General features: G+C 39.6%; 1 protein-coding gene across 2 annotated transcripts in view; it reads right to left on the reverse strand.

Annotated features, from left to right (window-relative positions):
• The window catches only part of PPA1 (inorganic pyrophosphatase 1), a 49,277-nt gene that overhangs the window by 12,254 nt on the left and 10,124 nt on the right, over positions 1-26,899 (reverse strand). The window contains exons 2-4 of one of the 2 annotated variants that reach the window (XM_075216591.1): positions 22,687-22,751; positions 7,635-7,688; positions 5,051-5,170 (exon numbers count right to left, since the gene is read on the reverse strand). In XM_075216591.1, the coding sequence (XP_075072692.1) occupies positions 5,051-5,170; positions 7,635-7,688; positions 22,687-22,751 (239 nt within the window). Of the gene's footprint in view, positions 1-5,050; positions 5,171-6,961; positions 7,092-7,634; positions 7,689-22,686; positions 22,752-26,899 lie in introns of those variants that run through there. The other variant, XM_075216592.1, reaches the window with a different exon arrangement.

The following is a 26,899-nucleotide window of genomic DNA, read 5'->3' on the forward strand; positions in this document are numbered from 1 at the left end:
AATAGGTCTGCATTGGCAGAATTGCATCGAAAACAATTGTGTGAAGCTCTGAAATCTTCTATGATACAAGCAAAGAATTGTGGAAGATGTTTAAGAACATTGTGGTTTATGTACTAGCTGTAAATGACCAGCACGAGATTGAGTGTACACAATAATATAATTGTCAGAAGTGTGGGGAAGTGACATAACCATAGAGTTAGACTCGTTTTAAGTGTGATCAGCTCTCATAGTAGGTTATAGTAAATGGTGACTGCTTAATGTTTGGGAGCAGGGGTTGTTAGTGGTTGACCCAAGAGGTTTTGCTAATCAGAATTAGAAAACTTTCTGATCCAGTTATGTAGTGCTGTGCTTGCAGAAAAGCTATGGGGTATGCCGTAGTAGTTTCAAATTTCTCTGCGGCCTCCTGAAATGCTAGTTGACTGTACTTACGCAGCCTGCTCTCCAGATCATAAAGTGGCAAGTTGTCATACCTTCCTGTAATTCAGGATTATCTAGTAGTGGTAAGTAAATCGCACACACTCAGACACAAACAAGACCTAACTTATCCAGAGTCTAGGTGTGTCCCATTAGAACGGATTGTGCCTTATTTACCGTGAGATTTCCTGGTCACGTGGGTATAGGAATGCTTTCAGATCAAAGTTTGGTAAAAGGTTTTTTTTTTTCTGTGTGGAGGAGTCTTCATATAGATCTTGGTCGTGCAGCCAATTCCTAATGGCTGAGAATACTTTTTTTTAGCCAGGGTAAATTAGCCAATCATCTCTTTCATAGCAAGACCTGACAGAATGCCTCTCATGTAAATATTACAGACCCAATGACGTTGCTCAAGATTGATTTGAAAATCTTGACCAAAAGATGACCATTAAATTGGGTTCTTTGAATGTATCTGGACAATGATGACTTTGTCAGGGGAACATAAGAGTTTTTATTGTATGCTAAAACACAAGATACCTGCTCACCTTTTATCACCAGACATTAAGAAGGTGCTTGATGTTTAGAAGGATCTTTCAACAAAACTATTACTCCAGACCTACAGGCAGAGTAACAGTGAAGGGCTTTTCCGATTTCAGAAAAAGTAGGGATGAGACAGGAGTGCCTGCGGTCTCTGCTATTGCTGGGAGTGGATAAATACTGAAATTTCAGGAAACTATAGGACAAATCCAGTATAAATGCAGCATGTTTGCTGAGGACATCCTACTGACCATGACAAAACCCCTCACATTACCCATGGAACTGGCCATACTCAATGAGTTCTACAAAATTTCAAGTCCAAGAATTTATCCCCCAGCAAGCAGACTATTTGGGAGTTAAACTTGGACCAACACTTAAACTATGTAGGAATTCTCCCAATTATCCAAGGATATGTGCTTATGGTCGAAATGGAGAATTAACTGTTCCAAAAGAATACCTGTTCAGCTCTTTGCAGATACCCATATGAAGGAGATAATTTGATATTTTACTGAAACCCTTGTGGAAGGTGGGGTATCAGAACACATATGTAAATATGACTACAATTAACACAAGTAAGAGCCTTCCTATTGCAATCGGTGGGTCACCACTGAAACCTATTTAATCTCCAGTAGTTATCTGTTTCGCTCATTTGTAGAAAGGTTTACCCACAGTCAGTCATTCTCATCACCGGTCATCCCTGGCACAAAGCGCCACGACAATGATGTAGATTGAACGTATGCCCCGGCCTTCTTGACAAAGTTCCCTCTTCGTCAACTGAATATTTCTTCTAACTAGATTAAATATGAAAATAAAAAGTCTGTTTCTTGAATTATTTGGCATCAGATACAAGAGCTCTATAAATTCCTGGTCAAATAGCAGTAACAAGTCATTAATACTAATGTAGAATCAAACGTGCCATGTTTAAAATGAAATACAATGGTGTTAAAGTACACAAGTGGCAAGTGTCTGGAGGATATAAATATTGAACGTTTTACTGACGCAAAAGAAACTTAAATCCATGCATGCGGAGATTAGTGCAGCAGAAGTTACTTGGAGATCCATGAATCAGGTCATAATACCTTTTAAATATTAATATTATCCCTTCCAGCACATAATGAAGCTCAGAACCACTTAAGAAAATAGGATTTCTTAAAATATTTTCTTGTGACAGATGCCCATGGCAAGTCAAGCTGCTGGAAGAAACTTATCCACAGTACAGGATCAGATTTTATTCACTGCTATTATACCTAAAGAGGTGGTGCATACTCCATAAGCTGAAGTGTTTATCCAACTGTCTTATTCCCATCGGTAATTAAAAATTACAAAATGCTGATCTAGTTCCTTTCAGATTTGTTATTAGATTTTTTTCATTCCTAGTTTAACGAGTTTGTTATATATGAATGACAATCATAAGTAATTGTATTGTAGGTGTTAGGATTGTTCCTTCCTGGGGTCTTAAATAGAACATAGATCACGGTTGGGCAAATTCCAAGAGCCAGGTAGCCAATGCGCTGAAAAGCTTAAAATCGGAGTCATTTGTATTAATGTACCTTCCCTGTCTCCTTAAAATATCCTGCTGCCTCCTGAATGCATTAAGGGCTCTATATATATATTAAAGGGTGAAAAGCCCCCCCCCCCCATCTTCTGCTAAAACAGGGGTTGTCTCCGGAGATAGGGCTTTGTCTTGTACATCAAAGGGTCACTGCTGGCGACAGCACCGCTATCGCTGGTGGTAGCCTCTGCTGGTGAAGACATTCTCCGGATCTTGCTGGAGAAGGATTAACTAACAAGTAACACCAAAATCCTTCTGTTATTGCCATATCAGGATTGTGATAGCAGAAAAAGAAAGAATGTGAAAAAAAATAAGTTAACAAAATGCTTCATTAAATAAAAAGCATTTTACAAAATCGATTGGAATTAGCTATTCAACCGACAGTCTGCAGAGGAAGGCTGCATAGAGGGTTAAGTCCTTACACAGTAAAGCCCCTAGCCTAAACACACAGGTGGTCTAATGAGGTAATTAGATCAGGTGGTTAATTTAGGTTATCAGATCAAAGGGAGTGACCGATGGCAGACAGTGGCCGGTGTCTAGACAGGGATAGGTTGTCTGGTGACATGCTGACGGAAGTGTATGCCGTTTTAGTATGAAAAAATTATATAATTTTGTTCTTTTTCCCCCCCAAGAAGTTGCACTGAAAGACCAACCTGCAATACACACCCATGTGCTGGAAACAGCAGTGCATGTTTCCACCTGCCCACTGAGTAAGTGTTTTGTCAGTAGACACTAGCTAAGTGTTGTTATGGTAAATATTTACAGATTAAGGGGGGTATTCAATTGACGGCGGGAACGCCGAAAATCCCGCCCTCGAAAAATATTACCGTTATTACGGGAATCCTGCGCCAGGAAAACAGGTAATACGGTAATTTACTCGCTGGATTTCAGCTCGCAGCTCAGGGAACTGCGAGCTGAAATCCAGCGAGATGTTACCGTATTAACGGTAATATTTTATGAGCGCGGGATTTTCGGCAATCCCGCCGTCAATTGAATATGCCCCTAAGCCTAGGTTATGACAAAAGGATATTTTTCAATGAGTCACTTTTATTTACAGAAACAATCATAAAAGGTATTTTTCTAACTTGAATCAACATATTCTAATGCCAAGAAATACAGCCTATTCATTTAAAATAATTTGAAAATCTTTATCTGGATCCTCAATATACCTTTATGGTAACACTGGTTACACCTTCTCATATAAAGGGAAGATGTTCGCTTCTGATTATCCTGGATGGGCTTAGTTCATTCACATAGTTCTTGGCGAGTTCCTGGTTATCATAAGTCATCCAGGTCATCAGTGCTAGCCAATAGGAAGGCAAGACGCACCTCCAGACTACCCTACAATGTGAGCTCACCAGCAACAAGGACCAGCACTGAGGAGCACATGCTTTTTGGAAACCAACAACTGTATCAGTTGGGTGCCAGTAATAAAAATACATGGCAGGCCAATTAAGTCAAGTGTGTAGGGCTACCACCATATCCCAATATTACTGGATCAATTCACACCCTGAGACTTCGGGGGCATGTCTGGACTTAGTTTTATTATGGCTAATGAAGGACAAAAGATATGTGGTTGGTTGAAAACAGATGAAATAGGGACTTGAAGTTCTCATCTTACTTCGCCCTAATCAGCCAGTCACAGAACCTAAGTGCACCTTATGAAAAAGGAACAGTTTATAACATTAGTTATTCCTAGTAATGGAGCCTAAGGAGAATATTTAAAGGAGGTATCCTAGTACAACTGGTTTCTAAAAGGCGAAACTGCTATAAGTTGCTTGACCAAGGTGATATTAAATATTTAAACCTAGAACCAAACCATAAACCCGAGCCTTAAACCAGGCCTATCTCATGTTTGTCTTGTACTACAATCTTGGAGAGAAAAAAAGGACCACTTGACAGGTTGCTACATACCCATTACCCTTTAACTCTGCAGTCATTAAAAAAATAGCAATTGGAGAACAATGGGCTATATACTGCTTGGATGTAGCACCACACTTGGTCCACTTTAGGATAGTGGGAGAAGTGTTTGAGCTCTGTGCAGGAAGAGTCAAATATATTAGCTTGTCTGTTGTGCTAAACATATGCGGTCATTCATATTTACTTTTATCTTCTGCTACACAATTTAAGGGGTCTCTCCATATAGCTCTTTATTTTTTAGCATGAATGGTGCCTTGTTATCGGTGTAGCGTTAGGCTTGCAGTCAAAACAAGCAACGCAAGATGGAACGATAAATGCACTCCAAGAGGCCGCAAACCCAAAAATAGTGCCGAGAAGAGGAGAATCTCAAAAAAATAAAAAGGGGGGGAATGGGGGCGGGGGAGAGAAACCACTTTACTGAAAACAGTATTGTGATTACAAGGTTACTTTGGGAATCCTGCATGTACAGATGCTATGCTCCAACAGACTTACCACGGCTGATTTCACAAGTTACTATATAAAGAAATAAAATAACAGACCACCACAACATCTGGCATATTGAACTGTACACGTGCCAGTACAGAAAATATTATTTATACACAAGTTGTGACTTTAAATGACTATGATTACCTGTGGTATGGCTCCATAATTCCATATATAGCCCTTGTGAGGGAAAACGTTGGCCACATAACGCAGTTTGCCTTTCTTTACATCTTGTTTAATTGGATTCAAAGGATCTTTTGTGGCAATCTGTAAATATAAGAGAGTTGGACACATTGCTACACATAAAAGCAGCTGCAGTAGGAAAGCTGCAGATATTAATTAATGTCATATAAGCAATGTATTCACAGCCGAGTCTCCAGTGTATCACAACATTGAATTATGTCTAATTAGAGGAAATGCACTAATAAGAGGACTAGTACGTAAGGTGACAAAGCTGAGAAAGGTTTAAAAAAACTAAACAAAACAAAACTCAACTTGGGCTACGACTAAACAAGCAGTTTTTAGACATTGAATTAAATGTGACCAATTGCATACCAACTAGGTACGATTAGTTTTATACATTTTGTGGCGATTCCCATTGACACTGTTCGACTTCCTGTAATTTAATACAACAAGATTGTGTAATAAGCTCTTCTGTTCGGTGTTCTTAGTACTAGTGTGTCTGTGTTAAAGTTATACAAAAGATATGCATGTTATAATTACTTAGAATACTTATGTACAATACTGAGATCCTAGAGCATTACACAATATTTATATTAAAATCTAATAAAGGCAATTTAATCAAACTAAAACTAGGCTATGACAAACAATTTCCATAAATCTGAATGGATACAATCATTTCAATTACAGAACATGCAGCAGGCTTCATCAAAATCTTGCCAACTATAATGCAATTAGTCACATAAAACCACATAAAAAAAAAAGAAACACAAAAAAAACCAAAAACAAATCACTACTGTAGCCTAGCCGTTATTTTGTAGATTTCTCCTTTCTGGCCCAAATGTCTTTTCAAAGAAAAAGTACACCAAGTTGCACTTCAAATGTCTTTTAGGACTTTGTTATTGTGGACTTTTAGAACTTCTTATTCTAGAGATACACATGTAAAACATAACACTTAAAATTTAGCTTATACAGTATGGAATGTTGTCCTTCAGGTATTACGGCACAATGATTTTAAATTTAAAGCATGTATGTTAAGAGTAGCCAAACAGTACACAAACCATTAAAATGCCTTATAAAAAAGTTAGAGAACAGAATAAAAAGGACATATACCAACAGCAAAATATGTACATGACCAGCACCTTTAGTTTTGTACAACTATACTATACGCCTATTCGACCTGCTAGCTGCTATAGGCACACATCTACTTTCCAACTTGGGAAACTTCCTTCTCTCTGGCCTACCCGATTCTCACATTGGCCCTATTAAGTCTATCCTCAATGCTGCTGTCTGCCTCATTTATCTCTCCCTCAAGAAGTCCCTACATTGACTCCCCATGGTCTACAGAATTAAATGTAAACTGCTCAACCTCACCTTCAAAGCTCTCAATCACTCCCGCCTACATCTCCATCACCACCTCTACCTACACTCTGCCGCCCCCCTCCACTCTGCCAATGACAACCACTTCACAACTTCACTAATCACCTCTCACCACACCCACCTCCAGGACTTTTCCTGGGCTGTTCCCCCGCTGTGCAATGATCTCCCATGCTTCATCAGGTTAGCCTCTACTCTCAAAGGCTTCAAGCGTGCCCTTAAGACTCATTTCTTTATTCAAGTCTATCAGTCTTCCTCCTAACTCCCAGCTCTCTACCCCAGTCAGTACAAGGCTATGTGTGACTCCACCTCTCCTTTAGGATGAAAACTCACGAGCAGGCTCCTAATTCTTTGTGCTCTCCTAATATTTCATCACCCTCTGTACCTCTTGGCCTGCTTCCCTAGGCCTATTTTATTAAGTTTAGGCCTACTTCTCCCTGATTACTACCATTAATCTCACTCACTGTTCCACAAATAATCTGATATGCATTATCATGTTACCTGCATTATCTGCTTCATTCAATATATCTGGTCATTGTATTTTGTTCTTCATGCATCATGCTATGTGTTCTAGTGAAAACAGTGATCCATAACACAAGTTATGTACGGCTCTGCGGACCCTTTGTGGCACCTTATAAGAAATCATTTTAGGAACACTCATTCAAATCGGGCAAATGAGATATCGGGACCATATTAATTTCTTATGCCACAGCTAGTTATGACTGGGCCAGATCCCTGTGGCTAAACACCAGGGTCCAGGCTAGTGTGCTGTTTACCTGTAGTAGTCCACACACCCTTAAGCATATTTGTGCTTACTTAAGGAGGAGCCAGATGTGTTTAATCAGGCAAGGGATAAAAGAAAAATCGCCCAGTGTAGGAGACTCAGTACGAGGTAGACTTCCAGGCAATCTTGGGAGGACTACTAAGGAACGCTGTAGGCTTCCGTATGCTTTTCTTACCTGGCTTCTGGGAGGCAAATAATTGAGCAAACAAATGGAGTGTAAGTGCGTGAATTTATTTATTGTTTTTACAGACTTTCATGGCAAAAAAGAAATAAAAGAGCAGCGTGTAACCCATTAACGACTGCTTAGTTTTCTTAAACTGCTGTCAAAAGGATAATGTTCTAGAATACAGTTTATTTTTCTATACTACCATAATATATATTTAAACCAACCTCCATCTTTGCATTGGTCCATCGTGGGACTTCTACCACCATGTTGAATATACTCTGTAAAGTGAAACAGAAGGGTTAAAAAAAAATTGTTTTTCTGTCATACTGACAATTTCTCATCTAATATTTAGTTTGACTCAAATAAGAAAATACTGAACTTTTTTTAGTTTTTGGGGATTTAAAAACAAAAACCACCACCAATAGATAAAATGCTACAGAGGCCAACAACCTTCATAGGGGCGTATTCAATTGTGAGCGTTAACGCTGAAAAATATTACCGTTTATACGGTAATATTGCGCGCGAAAAGCGTTAATACGGTAGTTTACTCGCGGAATTTCAGCTCGCAGCTCAGGGAGCAGCGAGCTGAAATTCCGCGAGTTATTACCGTATTAACGCTAAGATTTTTGAGCGCTCGTTTGTTAGCGTTAACGCTAACAATTGAATACGCCCCATAGAGTACTATACTGCCAAAACTCTGCAAATTATTTACTGTACTGCAAATTGTAGAGCTATGAACACCAACACTATACAACATTATTTTAGTATGTTTAGTCATTTCAGAGTCACTGTTTTATTCTTGAAGCCTCCAGATTTTAAAATGTTGGATTTTAAAACACCACCACTAGGTTTACTATAAACATACTGGTTCTACATGGATTTAAGACACTTTGTTTTAAAGGCAAATTCCATCTTTGGACTGAAAATTTAAAAGACTAAAGCCCGACTCCCCTCTCCTTTACCCGAATTGTGGGGTCCCTTGTCTGGGTTACCCTCTGCTAATCTGTCTTTCCATTGTGGAGGTCAAAATCCATAATGAACCCCAAAAGTGCAGAGTCTTATACTGGCCTTGCCTGCTGCTCACATTATCTTGGCAATGGCCCCAAAGCAAAAATATTTGGCACTGGAGCTTTGAAAGTGACCAGCCTGAAGTGTTGAACTGAAGGAAGCCCATAGGTGTAGCCAGCACAGGGCCATGCTTGAGCCTTACATGGAGTCAGTCTAATTTCAACATGAACCTCAGCCTGAGTGGATGTAGGCCACAATTACATTAGGGGTATTACTTTGCAAAATATTCATCCAGATGAATGGGACACATAAGGTACAATGTGTAAAGCAAACAAAACAGTAGCGAAACTGGTGACAGATTTGCTTTAAAGCAGAAATAGCGACATTTGCATTTTTTTTATATTTCAAAATATATATATGGAATACTTCTGCATTATTCTGGTCATTTAGCCAATTATCAGTCTCCTCCTTTAGGATGAAAATGGTGGGATGGGTTTTAAGACAAAACATCAATGAAAGACAGCGTAGAAAAATGCAAGAAGGTTTTGGACGTACGAGTATAAAATATATACAATTACTAATGTGCTAGATCAAGCAGACATTGGGCACTTTGACAAATACTGCATGTACACACATGAAAAAAAAGCTACACAGTAGTTACTTACATCTATTCAGTGTGAATGTTAGATAAATGATTGTACAACATTATGTACGAACATAAGAGGCAACAATAAAGGTGTTGCAGAGTAATCATCATATTACAGAGTCAGAAATCATTGCCTGATCCGCTTTAGAAAATGTTAAGCCAAGGTGTTCAGTGTATGACCTGGCAGACAAGAACACCTACATCATTATTGTCTACCTGCCTGCTTTGTTGGCAAAGTGGGTGGGGGCTGGGCTAATTGCATCATCCTGGCCCCATCCCCTGCTATAATAGGCCAAAACTGGTATTGTATAGCAGGGGGCAGTGTCTAATGACAGGGGCATGGCCAGGCTAATCACAAGACACAGCCAACCTTGGAGATCTCCCAAAGGGGTGACCTCCAAAGTCAGCAAGTATGACCTAGATCAATGGACATTTCTTGATCACCATCATATATAAAACTTGGGAATAAAAAGTTTATTTTGTTTTCCAGAGATGGACAATTTATTTCTTACAATAAATAAAAATGTCTGTTGTATTAGAAATGTGAGGTTTGCTCTATTAAAAGGGTTTGGGTAAAACTGTCCCCGGCATTTATGGAATCCAATCTTAAGAGCCAGAACACTTATTTCACTGCATTAAAAGAAATCACTAAAGAAATGTATAAATGTTAACAAAAGTACTAAATCTTGTGTTTAAAAGCAGCTATTAAGGGGTATTTTTACATTTCTTAGCAAAAAAGGAACATCCACTCATAACACATGGGCCAGAGTCATTAAGGCACGCATACTGAGCACAGCGGGCATTGGTTTTCTGCATGTATCTCTGCTCTGTATACTCTAGAAGTCAACTAGCAACAGATCTCAAGATACATGTGGTGTTGACTATGAATGCACGTTTACTCTGCTCTACTAGACCAGACACTGCAGGATATGTACAATACCTACATGGAATGTATATATAGTAAATTAATGTTATATGTCAATAGTCATTTATGATTAAACATGGAAATTTAAAGAAAAATGTTTTGTTTATTGAAAGACATTAGGCCATCCTTAATATCTACTGTACATAGACATTTTTACAGTTGCTCCTGAATGCAAACACATTTTATAGCATGCATACAATACGGAAATAACTAGGACTCAGGACTTAGACCTCTAACTGGTGCAAGAGATACGGCAGAAAAAGAAAACGCATTTCTGTGTGCGCCCAAGTTTGACACCCTTACTGTACAGTGGCTACGTGCATACGCCCATTCCCCACCCAGTTCCCTGAAATCGTAGGCTGTAGTAAGTCATTTGTGCTCGACGATGACTTGGATGTGGCTGCGTTCCGTTGAACATCGTCCGGTTCTAAGCCCGTGCAGAGTGATTTTGTGGAGGATATGCACAAAATCAACACATACATTCTTTAATGACTGGAGCCCATGATTTCAGTCTTGTTTTACGTTCCTGTATCTATTTTAGGTAACTGAAATTTTTAAATGGAAAAAAACAAAAGCCTACAGGATTCTTTTAAGGAATTTTTTATTTTACGACATTATAAAAGCACACAAGACCATATTCTCCCACGGTCCTCCTTTTATTGTTTTTGTACTTCATAAATCATATTGTAGTCAAATCCAGACTTGTCATTTACTGTTTTTAGGAGAACGATATGAAACCTTTTAGAAAACAAAAGATTACTTACATGCAATGCAGTTTTTTCTGATCTAAAAAGTATAGATATGGCAAATAAGACCAGAGAGAAAAGGACACTCCAGTTTTGTGGCTTTACAACAGTAGAAGATTGAAGGCAGTGTGAGAATAGAGTTTGTGTGGGGGGGGGGGGGATAATTCAATTGGTAGCGTTACTGGTAAAAGTAACACGGCCTGTGCATTATTACAGTTATTATGGTAATGATGCGCTTCATTAAAAAAAAGGTCAAGATTCTTTATTTTATTGAACAATGACCAATTTTACCACAACCAACATATTCCCATTCTACACAGTCAAAAGGTCATAACTCCATCTGAAAACGAGAACACTCTTGATTCTATGTTATTAGGAGATATTTGAATTCTGGTCAGAAGTCAGATATAGATTGCTGTTTACTTGCCAAGCATGAAACCCATTTGATCCACATGCATGTTAACTAAATGCTTCTAGAGCTTGGAATAGAATAAGGATTTTTGCGACCGTATAAAAGGAGTCATATAGCCCACATTAGAATAGAGGGATTCTAGATGCCCCTAATGAAACTATAAGCAACCGTGGAACGACGGCTGACAAACACTTTACAGACTTTATACAAGTGCATTTGCCTCTGATAACCTAGGCAGAGGTAGAATTGAGAATACAATATAGGTATAGAATCTTGAACAAACTAAAATAGTCATGTACATCTCCTAGATCATACAACTGGCTATTCCAAGTATCTCTAATGACATGGGCAGGTGTCATTAAATTCCCCTTGGCAAGTTTTGCATGTAGTTCGGCCACCTTCCTTCTAGTCCATATCCATGTTGATAGGCAACTGTTGATGCTCAGCCTCCAGGGAGAAGGGTCACAGATTGAGCATATGGCAGCAGCCTGAGATCACAATATATATTAACTCTGAAAATAGCAATTTCCGAATTCTAATCATTAGGCCACTTAACAAGTTTGCAGTGCAATTAACCCAGAACACATCATGCATCTGCCAACAACATTTTTCGGAATTACAATTTTACAGCCTGCTGTGCACAATAGAGCTGATAATCTAATATTTGGTACCGGGGATAGAGTGGTAGAGATCACAAATGACACTGGTATAGACATTGAGCAAGTGTCGGTGTCATGGTTAAATTCAATACATGCAAAAGAATCAAGCCGTGTATGTGTGTGTGTATGTATATAGGTATATGTGTGCATGTATACACCGATCAGCCACATTAAAACCACCCTAATATTGTGTAGGTTCCCTTCGTGCTGCCAATACAGCTCTGACCCATCGAGGCAGGGATGCTACTAGACCTCTAGAGATGTCCTGTAGTATCTGCCCCAAGACATTAGCAGCAGATCTTTTAAGTCCTGTAAGTTGCAAGGTAAAACCTCCAACTCATTCCACAGACTCTCGCTCTGATTGAGATCTAGAGAATATGAAGGACAAGTCAACACCTTGAACTTGGTCATGTTCCTCACACCCTTCATTTTTTGCAGTGTTGCAGGCTGCATTATCCTGCAGAAAGAGGCCACTGCCATCAAGGTATACAGTTGCCATGAAGGGGTGTATTTTGTCTACAACCATACTTAGATAGTATATGTCAAAGAAACATCCACATGAATGACAGGACACAAGGTTTCCCAGCAGAATATTGCTCAGAGGATCACACTGCCTCCCCTGGCTTGTCTTCTTCCTATAGTGCATTCTGATTACATGGGGATGAGATGGCAACGACGCACACACACCTGGCTGTCCACATGATGTAAAAGAAAATGTGTTTCAGCAGTCCAGACCACCTTCTTCCATTGCTCCATGGTCCACTTCTGGTGCTTATGTGCCCATTGAAGACACTTTCAGTGGTGGACAGGGGTCAGCATGGACACTGTACTACACAGTCCCAAACCAGCAAGCTGTGATGTACTGTGTGTACTGACACGTTTCTTCCATAGTCAGCATTAACTTTTCCCGCAATTTGTGCTACAGTAGATCGTCTGTGGGGTTTGGACAATATTGGTTAGCCTTTGCTCCCCAAACTCATCAATGAGCCCCATCACCATTGTAATGAGACAATCAATCTGTGGCGCGCGCGCGCGCGTGTGCGTGCGTGTGTGTTGCACAATTATAGCTAGATGCTTGGGCAGTAGTAAAAAGCAATCTAGACTTTTGAAAGCCATTTACAGACTCGCATTTTATTTAGAAATAATAAATCAGTCAGATGTCACACTCACTCCACATGAAAATACAACTGATAGGAGGTAAAGAAATCCCTTAATTTGTGAAAGCTTATAGTTTACACACAGCAGCAGATGGCTTTATCCTAATGTATTTATAGCGCATTGCAATGGTGGGTACCCAGGGTCGAGTTGCAGGTGCACACATCTCCGAAATCCTCAATATTTGGCAGAAAATACAGCAAGACCTTGAAAAAGGGGATTTAAAAGTGAAAGCTGCTGGCAGCGAAAAAAAGCATGAAGTCAATTCCATTTTACTCAACTCAAACTCTGAATGGGATTAGATATACTTTACGTACCGTTTTCTATTTATTCATATCACAGGAGGAATTTGCACTTCAAGGCGCAGTGCTGAAAACACTCTGTAGCACTTCACAGGGAAATCCGAAGTCTAATAACAGCATGCTGAAGTATAATCCCATAAGACAGCCTCATGTTTTGAGAGGAGTAAAAGATTTTCATCTGTAATTTTGTTTTAGATTTATATTCTGACTTTTGGCAAAAAAGAGTTACTCCAAATATAAGAATTTCTTTTGAGAAATACTAACCCAATTAGTTGAGCAGATAGTCCAGGAAACTATATTTGGTTACTAAAAACTCAGGCCATACCGTGTACAGTGAGTAACTTGAGAACTGTGGAGGTCAACCCTTGAAGTTCTATCAGTAGTGTTTTATTTCCTATACAATCGAATATATAAATGCTTAGTGGCGTCTGTCTGTCTGTGTGTGAAAAAAAAAAAACCAAGTTGCAGCGCCACCTTCTGGGCAGAGTTATACACTGACCTACTAAATTCTTAGTGTGTGTGGGAAAAAAAAATTCAAAAAGGGCTGAAATTTGGTAGGGCTCAAACTCATTTTCGTGAGGTAATTTTACCTCATGAACACACATGTGTAGAGGCGTGCGTTAGTGTGTGTGTGTGTGTGTGTGTGTGTGTGTGTGTGTGTGTGTAAAAAACTATTTTCTCAGAAAGGGCTCATCCAATTGACCTGAAATTTGGTATACTGACATTTGACAAAAAAAAATAGAATAGTCAAGTCAGTTAACTTCCATCATCCCCCCTTCCCCCCGTGGGAGGGGTAGTAAAGGCTAAATTTACGAGTTGAGGGGTCAAACTCATTTCCGTGAGGTAATTTTACCTCATGAACACACATTAAAAAGGGCGCTTGCGTCGGGAAGTAACGATCTTCCCCTGAGGAGGCCTGGGCTAGGCCCAAATGCATGACAAGAACCTTTTTAAGACCTTAAGTATCTTGATTTGACTAGAATACATGAGTATCATGCACGGGTTAACTTGTATAATACAATCACCTACCTGGCTACTTTGGTTTGCCAACAGCAGCAAATACCTGGAGCCAAACCGCTCACTGGGTCAGCTAAAGTTTCACCATATAATTTAAAAAGCAGGTCCAGAGGCATCCTGCCATGATACACCTACCTCCAGAGGTGTAGCTGATGGACTGGTGTAATGCCATTACTTGCAGTAGTGCTGGCACTGTTGGTAACAGCATCACCAATTGGAAAATGATGAATACTTACAAGGTGACACCAAACCAATTACTTTTAAAGAGCCATCTAAAAAGGTTTATTTATTTTTTTTAAACCCACCAACTCATAAAACAAGTAGATTGCCAGAGAACAAACTTTTTTCTGTATTAGTGTTTTAAAGCCAAAACAAATTGTATATATGCTGTTGAGATATCAAAGTTTGAATGTACAGTATGTGAGCAAGAACATGGTCATTTCTCAGCTTTAGACGTTAGCTGCATGCCTGTACCGTAATATTGTACTTTACTACTATTGCACCTTGCTGCTCAGCTAGTATGTATGTTGTATTATAAGCCCCTCTGTCCTCATTCTTCACCTCCCCTCCAGGATCTACCGGAAGAAGAGTCAACATTTGGGTACAAGAACACTTGTATTAGATTTTATACGCTGTCAATTTTACTCTTGGGATCAAACGGGTAGCTATCCCTTCTCCGATATCCTCCCAACAAATCTTGTCAGGGGTTGGGTCCAAGATCTCTCCCCACTCCATTGTGTCAACCCCCGAGACTCAAAGGAAACTTTTATACATCAATTGTAAATCATACCTTTTCCCGTTGGGGTGTGAAGGTAGATTTCAAATGGGTTGGCTCCTGTAATGAATCAGTAGGAAGGGAGGTAATACAATGCCGGATTTGAAAGACAGGGGTCGTCTTGTGATCATCTAGAGGCCCAATTGTTTTTGCACATTAAAATTATAATTACATTTTATACCAGCCTGATTCCAATGCTTAACCTGAGGCATTAAGCCCTAGGGGAAATTCTTGATTATCCCAAAGTGGGGTAATAGGGAAGATTGTCATAAATTTTATATTGGGGTCTGTTTATGTGCCATATGGATAGGAAGAATTTAAAAGAGGGAATGACTTTAGTTGAGATGGCCTCCAGATAGAAGGTAATTTAGTATCAGAAATGTAGTTTCAATATCTACCCATGTAATGGTATTGGGTGGGGCAAACAGTACTTGGCTCACATGGGAAGTTAGATAGTAGAGCTTCATACCAGAAAAGCTCTGCCACTCCTGTTCCTTGAAAATAGAAATAGCAGTCCTAGGTGCTTATTGTTCCAAACAAATCTTAGTTACAGATTTTTTTTTTTTTTAAAGATGAGTTATAGCCTTTGACCGGTAAGGACAGAAAAAGGTGTAGTATTTTCTTGAAATAAAATAAATTTATTGCAATTATCGTCCCCAGCCTTGAGACCATGTATTTCCTCCAAGCAATGAGGTCAGATTTAATTCTAGCAAAAAGTTGAGGAAAGTTCTCCTGATAAATACCTGGGAATATTTATTACCTCTTATTTCCTTTAAGTTTGTATTGGTGCCACTAAAGTGTTGGATTGCATCTTCGATTTGATATGCAGTGGGATATGCAGCAGAATGGCCTCTCTGATTTGGAAAAGTTTATTGTATAACCAGAAAGACTACCATATCTTTCTATTATATGGTGTAAGTCGGGAATAAACATTTGAGGTGTGAGATAGGGATAAAAGGATATCTTCCTCAATAGGGAAATTTTATATCGCTGAACCCCCCACCTCCACTTTGTGAACAGAGTCCGAATTTCTGATTATCTCAGCAAGTGGTTCTATCGCCAGGGTGAAGACCAGAGGTGATAAGGGCCCACCTTGTCTAGTCACACTGAAAATTGGGACAACACCCGGCAGGGAGCCATGGGAGAGGCATAAAGAACAGCAATACCTGTGCAAACTTCACCCGTAAAGCCAAAGACCTGCAATATTTGGAACATGAAATTCTATCAAAGGCTTTCGCCGCATCTAGGAATTAAATGAACAAGGTATTTTCCCCTTATTTACAATTTGCATAAGATCGATCGCTCTCCCTGTTTTGTCCCTGGCCTGTCACCCTGGAACAAACCCCACCTGGTCATAGTGTAAAATAGAGTTAAAAAAAATTAAAACTATATGAGATGGGTCTGTAGCTCCCACAGTCAAAAGGATCTTTACTCTCCTTATGTATGACCACTGTTCTGGCTTCCGGCATAGATTTTGGAAAGGAGGCACCCTGTAGGACAGCTCTGTCAATACCAGTCCGTCTTCAGATTTTGTAAAATAGGCTGCAGCGACGCCAACTTAGCCCTGGGATGTAGCCGTTTTCTGGTCTTTGATAGCTTGTGTGATTTTATCAATGAGTTGTAGAGCAGCAGAGCGAGACAACCTGGTAAGCTTTGCTTTATAAGAGGAAATTCATAATATCTTCTGAGTGGTAGTGTTGAGGTGCTCCCTTATTACTTCGGTCTGTGCTTCCCATAAAATCAGGGAGGTCATTTAATATTCATTAAAGTTTTAAGAATAGTTGGTAGAAGTATTTACAAGAGTCATCTTGTACTTTCAACAGGTTTGATGTTACGGTTCACTTGAATGCCAGAGATCATGGCATTTTATATCCCACTTTTGTAAACAAAAGTGTTTCATTTTATATTTTACATAGCTCCATTGAGAAAAAAATAAAAGTATATTATAATACATATATACACACGCACACATATATCCTTCAATTGTTTCTCAATCATGAAACACTGATCCTGCACATTTAGTCCTTAAAACTGTACTAAACTATATGACCTACAACTAAATACATACATGTGCCTTCTCTTTATGTGTATTAGGAATATTGATTTTTACCTAGAAAATAAGAGACATTTATGGGTAGAAAAATATATAGTCAGTGAAAACTATTCTAGTTAAGCATACAAATTGTTAACCCACTGAACAATTTCTCAATCACGGCCACTCAGGGTTATGCTGTGACTTTACAACAGGAGATTTACAGCCTTTTACCAATTTCCTGAATGGTCCCAATTCTAACCTCTCTGCTTTGTTCCTTAGTATTATCGATTTCTTCTTGGCAGTATGCGGTTTTTCAAAGCAGATGTCACATCAGAAATGTGTTTCAAAGTAAACCACAGAATGTTTAGAATGTCCTGTACAGGGAATCAAATGCATCCCCATGACAACATTCCAACAAGCTGCACAATACAGATACGATAATGTGATTGGGTGATAACAGGGATATAGTAAGTGAGTTTCTTTTATCTTAGGCCACCACAAGTATAATACAATTAAAAATCAGTAATCCACAATAACCCAATGAGCATTAAGGACAGTAGAGACACATAAAAACAGACAGCCCATTACATTAATATGAAACCCCCACTATGTCGACATACTTCAAGTTTCTATTGAATATGCCCTTGTAAATGAGATTTTTTTTTTTTTTTTTAACCATTAATAAATCTTAAAAGCAAACAATAAAGGCAAAACTTTCTGCCACTATGCTGCTGTTTAACAGTGCTACCCTGCTAACTATGGAGTCCCATATACCTGGGATAGGCTCATTTTCAATTCAATACAGTTTGTCTTCCAAGCCTTTTTCAACTGAATACTGTGCGCGTCACATTTCAATAATGAGATACAAGCCTCGTTTTGGCTGTCCAAGCCCTACTTTGATATCCTGTGAGTCTTGTTTTCAAGGGACACTTCCGGATTTGCCGCAACACGATTCAAGTCTGTTAGATTGGATTACAAATGTATAGTCAACAGGTTGCCATGTAAGTATACACACTGCCTTAAAAAGACTCCAGTTAGGAGTAGAAACACATAGGCAGACCGTTTATGTAGATTCCTACAGTTTCTGGACAGATTCATTGGAGTAGAAGGGACATTTCCCATCTAAAGGGACCTGTAAGAGTCTATATAGTGCAGATATCTGGTAGGAGTACCCTCCCTATCCTTAGGGTTTTGATTATGTATATTTTATCATCTTTCATTTTTATCTTCTTTGCTGCTATTGAAGTGGTAATGCACTAGAAGGTTGGATTTATTTGAACATGAGAGTTGTGGTCACAGTACACGGGGTTGAGGAGTACATCACCTCTTCACTTTTAAAAACTGGAGAATTCTCTATTCTTTGAGGACTTTGTGGCCTTTCTGTGGTGGAGGATTTTGATGTTTTGACCATATTACACTATATTGTTTTTTCATATTTCTGTTTCATGTGAATATTCCACTCATTCATGAGAGTCTCTAAGAAAGCCATCCACATCATCATTCTGTGTGTCCATGAGCACCTATATGTACACTCTATAAAAAATTATAAATATATATATATCCCCCACATGCTAGCCAGACTTTTTATTACACAGGTATACGTTTTTACATGCCAGGATACAGATTTTATGGCAGTGGCATGGGATAACCCCAATCTCTTTAGTTTGTCTTTGTTTTATTTATTTTTTAAACAGAATCGCTTGCTTAACTTTTGGCTGAAGGTGCGAGAGTTGGTTTAATGTTTAATGTTCTGTGGTTACAGTGAAAGGAAGTACATTGTACATTTGGACATGGACTGGGTGATGGCAGAACCAATTTACATTTAACTTTTACCTTCTATGTCTGATTAAGTAGAACAAAATGAGCAATGTAAGAATCAAAATATTGGTCGAAACTAAAATTAAGGCGTGAGAAGAACCTAAAGCACTGCAGATACTATACAATTTAGACCAAGAAAAAGATGGCTAAAAGACACTCCCCATATTATATATGGAAGGATTTCTGTACATGCCTGGCTCTCAGATCAGTGGATCACATCCATCACCATAAATAATAAAATAGGGCACAACAATTTAAATTTTTATCCTGCAGCTTAATATCACTTCATAAGTTTGTATACTAAGACATAAGAGCCAACATTTCACAGGTCTGAAGCAGATTAAAATGATTGAACTTCGAGAACTATTAAATACAAGTCTGCAGCAGTTGACTACATTGATTTTATCTTACAAAAAGATCAAAACAGCAGAGTTCATTCCAGTCTTGTGACTTTAAGGCCGTCAGGTTGACATATCAAAGTACAGGTTTGTTATCAGAGAGACAGGATGGGAAACAAATCTGTCAGCTGGTGACCAATTTGATTTATGAGTTTTCTATGGTCGATACTGATCTTTATTCCTTACACGTGTAACTTTAGACCTTCATACAGCTTAAAATATACCTCCTTAACCTGAATGCCTATATCTAATCTAGACCAACGTGGTAAACAGCCAATAGGGATATATAGAGTTTCAATTCTAATCTCCAGCACAAACCCATCTTTTTTGCATGCCACCATCTTTCCTTTGAATACAAAGATGAAGCTATGATTATATTAAACTTTTTATACAACACTAGAAATGGTTTTATAGAAAGTAGTGAAGGTGAGCTAATGACAGATACACACCAGCCCCAATGTTGGAGAGTTAATCTGTGCTCTAATTTCAAACAAAAACATATTGGACAATTTATATACACACTTGAATGTTTGAAAGGAGAAGTTTGCACAATCAATGAAAATATGTTCCTCTTCCATTATAACTATCCTTGCATGCAATGCTGTCATGACTATGCGTAGTGTACCTGCTATCGTTGGCACTACTCGGAAGATGGTGCGGAATCCAACGTGCCCCTGGTATTCACCAGGGACCCCTGCAAGGAGGTATGGACTCCGCCGCAGGAGACACGCAGGTCGTGGTCCTTCCACGAGTCAGATAGCGAGGCACGTGAGAAGAGTTGTCAAACAAGCCGGGTCGGTAACTGTGCTGGCAATGGAGGTAAACAAGGAGTATCTGAAAGGATGGTGAGACAAGCCGGGTCGGTAACGTTCAGGAAGCGCAGTACAACAGGAAGAGCCAAAGGGGTAGTCAAAACGGTCCGGGTCAAAAAGGTCATAGGCAGGCAGAAGAGTCAGAAACAGGCTAGGAACTGGAATACTGGAACATTGGAGGCAGGTAAGTGGACCCGATACTCTGGCACAGGAGGTAGCCAGGAAGTGCCTTAAATAGTGTGGCTGACCAATGGGGAGATGGAGAGCAGTGGTGCTGTAATCAGCTATCACCGAGAGCAGAAGGTAGCGTCCCGTTGCCTAGCAACGGGACGCGTGTGTATGCAGTAAGGCCGGGCGGCCGAAAGTGAGCGAGGATTCGGTACAGGCGGCCGTCCCGGAGAGATTGTGGGACAGCGTCTGACAAATGCAAATTGTTCTTTGCAATATCATATTACCATTAGTACTAGTTTTTACATATTGGTGCATGTTTCTGTGCGCCACAACGGCCGCATCTGAATGATCAGTGCCTACTGTTTTTGGTGGATCCAGAAAATGTAGGTGTATACCCTTTTCAAGGGAAGTGAAGTGGCTGTGTACCTCTTAAAATGTACTTTGAACAATAGGCTCATCAACACAAACCCCTACAATACAAATGGATCACTCAGTCGACCAACCAATAACAGTGCATAATAAATCCAACTCTGATAAGTAAAGTAAACCACTATCTAGCACACAAAGTAATGAACCCCTTGTTACAGGGAGGAATGACCAAACCCAAGGAAATTAACAACTAATCTCAGGTATAAAGTAAAGTGTAAAGCAGACACAGTATCACTTCTCAGTAAGAAGGGTGCCAGCATGACATGTAAATAGGTTAAATGTTACATTAACCAATCTTCACATATTCATGCATCATCACTTGCAAATAACCATATTAAATACCAGACTGGGGCTCGCTGTGAAAGATCATTCGTTCCCTGCACTTCATGAGAAACAGACTGCAGCAATGCTAGGCTAGTTACAAGGGATGTAGAGAATTGTTGTGTTGCCATCAATACATAGTTTTGCTGGAAAAACCATGGCGTATGCTCAGCTTACATATGCCTAGAAAAATCAGAACAGCCAAGTCCTTTGCTTGCTTGCGAATCTCATTAGAGAAGTCAGTTTAGTATGACACATGGACATTGTCGTAGCACCTTTGCCTACTCTCCCAGATGTCCAGGGGGGGTCCCCCGGAGAGTAGGCCTTTTTTCCAAATCCCCTTCTTTCTTGTGAAGTAGGCGGGACTTGGCTGCGCAATTTGAGTCAGAGTCTCTGCTGTGAGAGGATGAGGTTTGTTCACTATACATCCGTAATCTAATCAAGTAGCAGGTTGCACACATGCTCTAACGCCCCAATGCATATGTCAGCAATCTTGTTCACCAGCATGTAAAAGTACAACAAAATGAAACCGCTTCACTACCTTAATGCACAAAGACCATGGGAGGAGAGGGTCCAGTAGTATTCAGAAAATGCAGCAATGATATTTAGCACCCTGGTAGTCCTTAACATTTTTAGCATTCTTCTCAGCCAGTGGTGAGAGTGGGATCAGTGTTTGTGGCATTTACTGCAGCACATTGCAGTGATACATAATGAAGTACCGCTGCTATCTCCCATACCGAGGCTGCACTAGGAGCCCTGACAAAGACTCTCCCTCATATGACAATATTTTCTCCAACAATGCTGGCGAATGGAGGCAGCGCAATAAACAAGCGTCAACTGAAAGATTTTAGCTGGATCCCATTGTAAAAGTCGAGTAAAATCACCCTGAGATGGTGCCGCTTTGCTTTTCGCAGCTTAATAAATTGCCTAATACAGTTATTAGGTAAACGCGGCCAACTAGTTAATGGCGAAGATATTCGATCTCTCTGGTCTTAACCTCTGTTACATAAAAAAAATAAAAAAATAAAAAAATAAAAAAGAAAAATGGTAAAAACCTTTTTTTACCGACGTTCATACTGCTGTTTTGGCTCTTCACCGTTTGTTAAACAGACCCCTTAATGTTACTTTCAGGATATAACATGAACATAGACTTTTTTGGGTCTATTAATGAAAGTCGTTATTAATGTCTTATATTTTGCCCAATACATCCAGATGTAAAGTTTTGGAGGGGTAGATATTTTTAGAGCGTAAAAGACACTTTGCACAATACTGCTATACTATTTTGTGCAGATAATCACTATGTATTAATATACCCACTGAAAATGATGCAGTAGTTTCAAAGAGAAGTTTAGTAAGCTGCAGGGGAAGGAGGAAGAGGGGTACAGTAATTGTATAAATAAGCTGTTAACTGGAACAGAAATATTTCACTTTAATGAGGCATTCGATGGAAGATAAATCTTCAAAGGGCTTTATTGTTTATCAATTTCCTAATGAGTTATAAAAAAATAAAAATAAAAATATGAAAGAGAATCTCTCATCCAATTATATATATACTGTATTTCTTTGACATTATGTCACACTTACCAGCCTCATACACACTACAATGCTGTGCATTAGCGTTGTAAAAGCTATATTTTATATACTTACATTTCCTTCATCGGCATACAAAGGAATGTCGTGGAATGGAGAGATGTATTGTCCCTTGCCGTCTTCTACAAAACAGAAAAAGGACTACGTTAATTATACCATATACATTCAGTAAAATACAGAGCTAAAATAAAAGCTAACAGTTTTTAAATGTTGACAGAAGTATATAATTTTTGTTTATACACATTTGACCATTGAGAAAAAAAAAACAAAAAAAAACCACCAGGAGTAACTTTGCACCTTGGCAATACCATGTTGCTTTGGAGGGGAAGGCAAATGTAAAATGTGGTGACAGCTGGACATGTGCTATCCCAACTATACTAGATCAGCATTAAATTTCAGTCAAAAAAAAATTAAAGTATTTGTGCGCTATATGCCCAACAAAAACAAATAGTTTATTATTTTGCACATAAATACTAACGTTTATTGTAACGTGATTTGCCTAGTATCAAGTTTGTTCCTTTTTTTGCTTTGCTCTTAACTCACGTTAGAGATCTACTGCTCGACAGGTACAAACTCTTGTTGCGACACTAGTGCAGAACACTGCCCTCAGTTTAATCCTTCCCTGAAGTTTTATGTTCTCATGGTATGTTTGTTTATGTTGTGTGTTGATAACATACTGGAACCCAAAATGCAGAGGGACAGTCATCAAGGCACACATTCTGAGCGCAATGTGCGTTTGTTCAAAAACCACATGTAAATTGGCCCTGCGTACTCCCGAGTTCAATGGGGAATGGATCTGAAGATACCGTCTTGTGTAGTAGAGCACAGCAGACCTGATGAATTCAGGTGTAGGTCTGCTCTACTACACAAGACACGGTACGTCCAATACCTATCTACTATATAAATGCCTAGTGGCGTGTAGAAGGAAAAAAAAAAACCAAGCTGCAGCACCACCTGCTGGGCAGAGTTATACACTGACCTATATATTTCTTGAAGGAGAAGTGACAGTTGGGAGTGGTTGGTGGTTGCCGGGGGTGACAGTGGGGAATTTTTAACACCTTAAGTAGCTTGATGAAGGTGTGGCGATGAAGATGAAGGATGAGGTGATGGGAGAAAAATGAGGTGGTGACATGTGGACAAAACCACGTTAAAAAAAGGGCGCTTACGTCGGGAAGTAACGCTCTTCCCCTGAGGAGGCCTGGGCTAGGCCCAAATGCATGACAAGAACCTTTTTAACACCTTAAGTAGTTTGATTTGACTAGAATGCATGAGTATCATGCACGGGTTAACCTGTATAGAATATAAATTCACAAAAAACACAGAATTTTTTTTAAAATAAAACTAAATTTATGGGACCTGTTCAAAATATAGACAGTGATAATTATATACATTAGGATGTTCTTAATATCTATTGAACAGAAAATACAGTTTTACAATTGCTCCCATTTGCAAACACATGTTACAGCATTCATATGAAACAAACATCACCAGTACGGAAGACGTAGACAAGCCCTGTAGCTGGAGAAGGAGCTTTGTGATGCCCAGAGCTTGATTAGAAGGTGGCTGTGAGCTTAAGTTTGGCACACTACTGTAAATTACTACGGGTAAATGCCCCCTCCCCACCCCATTCACTCCCCAAATTGTAGGCTGTCGTGTCCTTTGCAATCCAAGACGGAGCAGACATGACTGTTTCTTGGCATAGGGTCTGGTTCTGGGCATTCATGTGTGATTTTGCGTAATGATACATTCAAAATTGGCATATGCGTTCAAGAAATAAGGCTCTAAGAGTGCAAGCAGTCATTACAAAACAAAAAAAAAAAAAAAAAAAAAAAAAAAAAAGCACTATCCGTGATCAGAGATCACAGGAAAGCTCACAAATACATCATTTATATCAAAGAACGGGAGAAATTGTTTTAATTAATGTGATCTCTACAGCTAGCTGCATTCTCCTATTAGTAGAACATGACTTCAACTTATCTTGGACACATGTAAATGCACAGCAAGCAAAGCATGTCTTCTAAAACCAGAAGTGTGAATGCTGTGGGGACACTGAAAATAACTTCTTATATAGGAGCAGTTTTACCAAGCTTACAAGACACCTCATGTTGGGATAAGCTCTGCTGAGCAACAGTCAGTGGGCAGTAGTGGTTTCTATGGTGACTTTACAATAGTGAAGCCTCTTACTAACCTGTTGTCCATATGGTACAGTTTATTTTGCTAAAAGCTTCCTTTAATGCATTATGAGCTTGGAAGATAATGAGGTCGCTTGGATCCAGTTATTAGCATTGCTTTCTGAAAATTCCGAACTAAAAATACAACATCTCCTGGGTATAAGTTATAATAAAGATGTCATAATTAAAAAGACGATCAGATGGTTACCTAAGCAACAGATAGACATAGCACAATACAACTTTGATGAGGTTACCATCCCTGCGACATGCACCGCAGCACATGCAATACAGCAGGGTCCCAGTGCCTTAAGGGGGGGGTTGGAAGGCGGGCTCTGCTGATCAGTTTTGTAAACAGTCTGACAGGGCTGGTCCAATCCCAGAAAGCAGGTATTCAATGAGCCTAAAAGGGTCTACTGCTATTACTTCTGAGAGTAAATGTCAATGGATGCACCACTGGTCAGACACAGAGATAGATCCTGCTGACTCCTAGATTTGTCAGACTGGCTCCTCATTTCTACATTATTTTGTCTAGTCTTACTCTATGAGGAAAATTCAATTAGGTCATCGGCTCCATGTCCGGCTGTGCACATTGCTGGGTATTTTGGTAAAGAAACTCTACTCTGTGTTCTGTGCACCTCTATGGGGCTGAGGTAAAAGGAGCAGAGATTTCTGACTGAACATTGCGTTGATTTGTCTCCGGACTGCTCCGGAGACAACGCGCTGAATTAACGCTCCACCTATGAGCACACGCAGAGGGAGGGATTTAATGCACCAGCTAGAAATTATACCCAGCTTCCAAATTTGGGGAAGGGGAGGTGCGGGTGTACTTGTCCTACTCCAGGCTACCTTTATTAAAGAGATATTTTCTTACTTAATGGATGTCTGTACCTGGCCATGTGGTGGGAATAGTTAGGAATGCCGTGTTTGAGCCTGGATCTTTTGAGAAACCAGCAACACTCATTTCAGCTTAACAACAAAGTCACTTTAAATTATAATCAAAAGGTTGAAAATGTTTTATAGCTATATAGGCAAGTAAGAGAACATACAGCAGTTAGCCAATTCAGATCAAGATGGGCAAGACCTTCATCTCGCATCTTTTCTAGCGGACAGTAGAATCTGCAGGTTTTGTTGCATAGGAAGAAAAATCCACTCATATGTGGAACCCTGACAATTACACTAATCTGTAATGAATCAGCAAACCCAACAGTGCTCGTTAATTTGTACCAATAGACTATATGAAGCTAAATAAAATGAAACAAAAAGGTAAAAATGCAAAACAAATCCAAATTTGTAATCTTTAGTGTAGAAACAATCTCTGCAGATCGTGGGATTAGACCGCATAACATCTTTTGTGAAAGGTCAAGAAGTAAGCAGCTATTTATAGATAGAAATCCTATCAAGCGATTACAACAGATCACACTCCCCCCTGCTCTGGTCACTAAAATAAACACACACTATTCTGCCGCATTATCAGAGACTGCTATTTGTACAGTTGGTATAAAGACTTGTAAAATGTGTTAACATACACATCACTCTTGCCGTAAATAGCCAGTAAAATACATGCAATAGGGATATCAGGCATTTGTCGGTATATTCAGAAGATGCTTTATCAAGCATTGGCGCGCATTTGTTTAGATGGTTTCATAAAACAACCAGATATGGGCTCCCCTGTCACCCCAACCCTCCCAATAAGTAGAAATATGCACACGTGTTAAAGTGATTATCTGGCCCTGTATTTACAAAGCAAAATGAAAAAATTCTTTAGAATGACCAACTAAAGTTGTTACAACAGTTGTGAGCACTGTTGGCTCATGCAGCTTCAGTTTAAATTGACAGTCAACGGGGTCGGACTAGCCCACCAGGGTGCTCCACATCAGTGGCGCACGCAGAGGGGGGGGGGGGGGGTTTCTGAGTCTCCAGAAACCCCCCCCCCTGCGCTAACTAAGTGGCCACTATAGCTGCACTGTCCTATACAGCAGCCGCGGCGCTGTCAAAGAAGCGTCTGCGGCGGTGCTGTTGTGTATACAGCACCGCCGCGGACGCTTCTTAGACAGCGCCGCGGCTGCTGTATAGGACAGCGCTGAAGAAACAGAGCTGCT

Source organism: Mixophyes fleayi, chromosome 6, assembly GCF_038048845.1.
Source record: "Mixophyes fleayi isolate aMixFle1 chromosome 6, aMixFle1.hap1, whole genome shotgun sequence".
NCBI lineage: Eukaryota > Metazoa > Chordata > Amphibia > Anura > Limnodynastidae > Mixophyes > Mixophyes fleayi.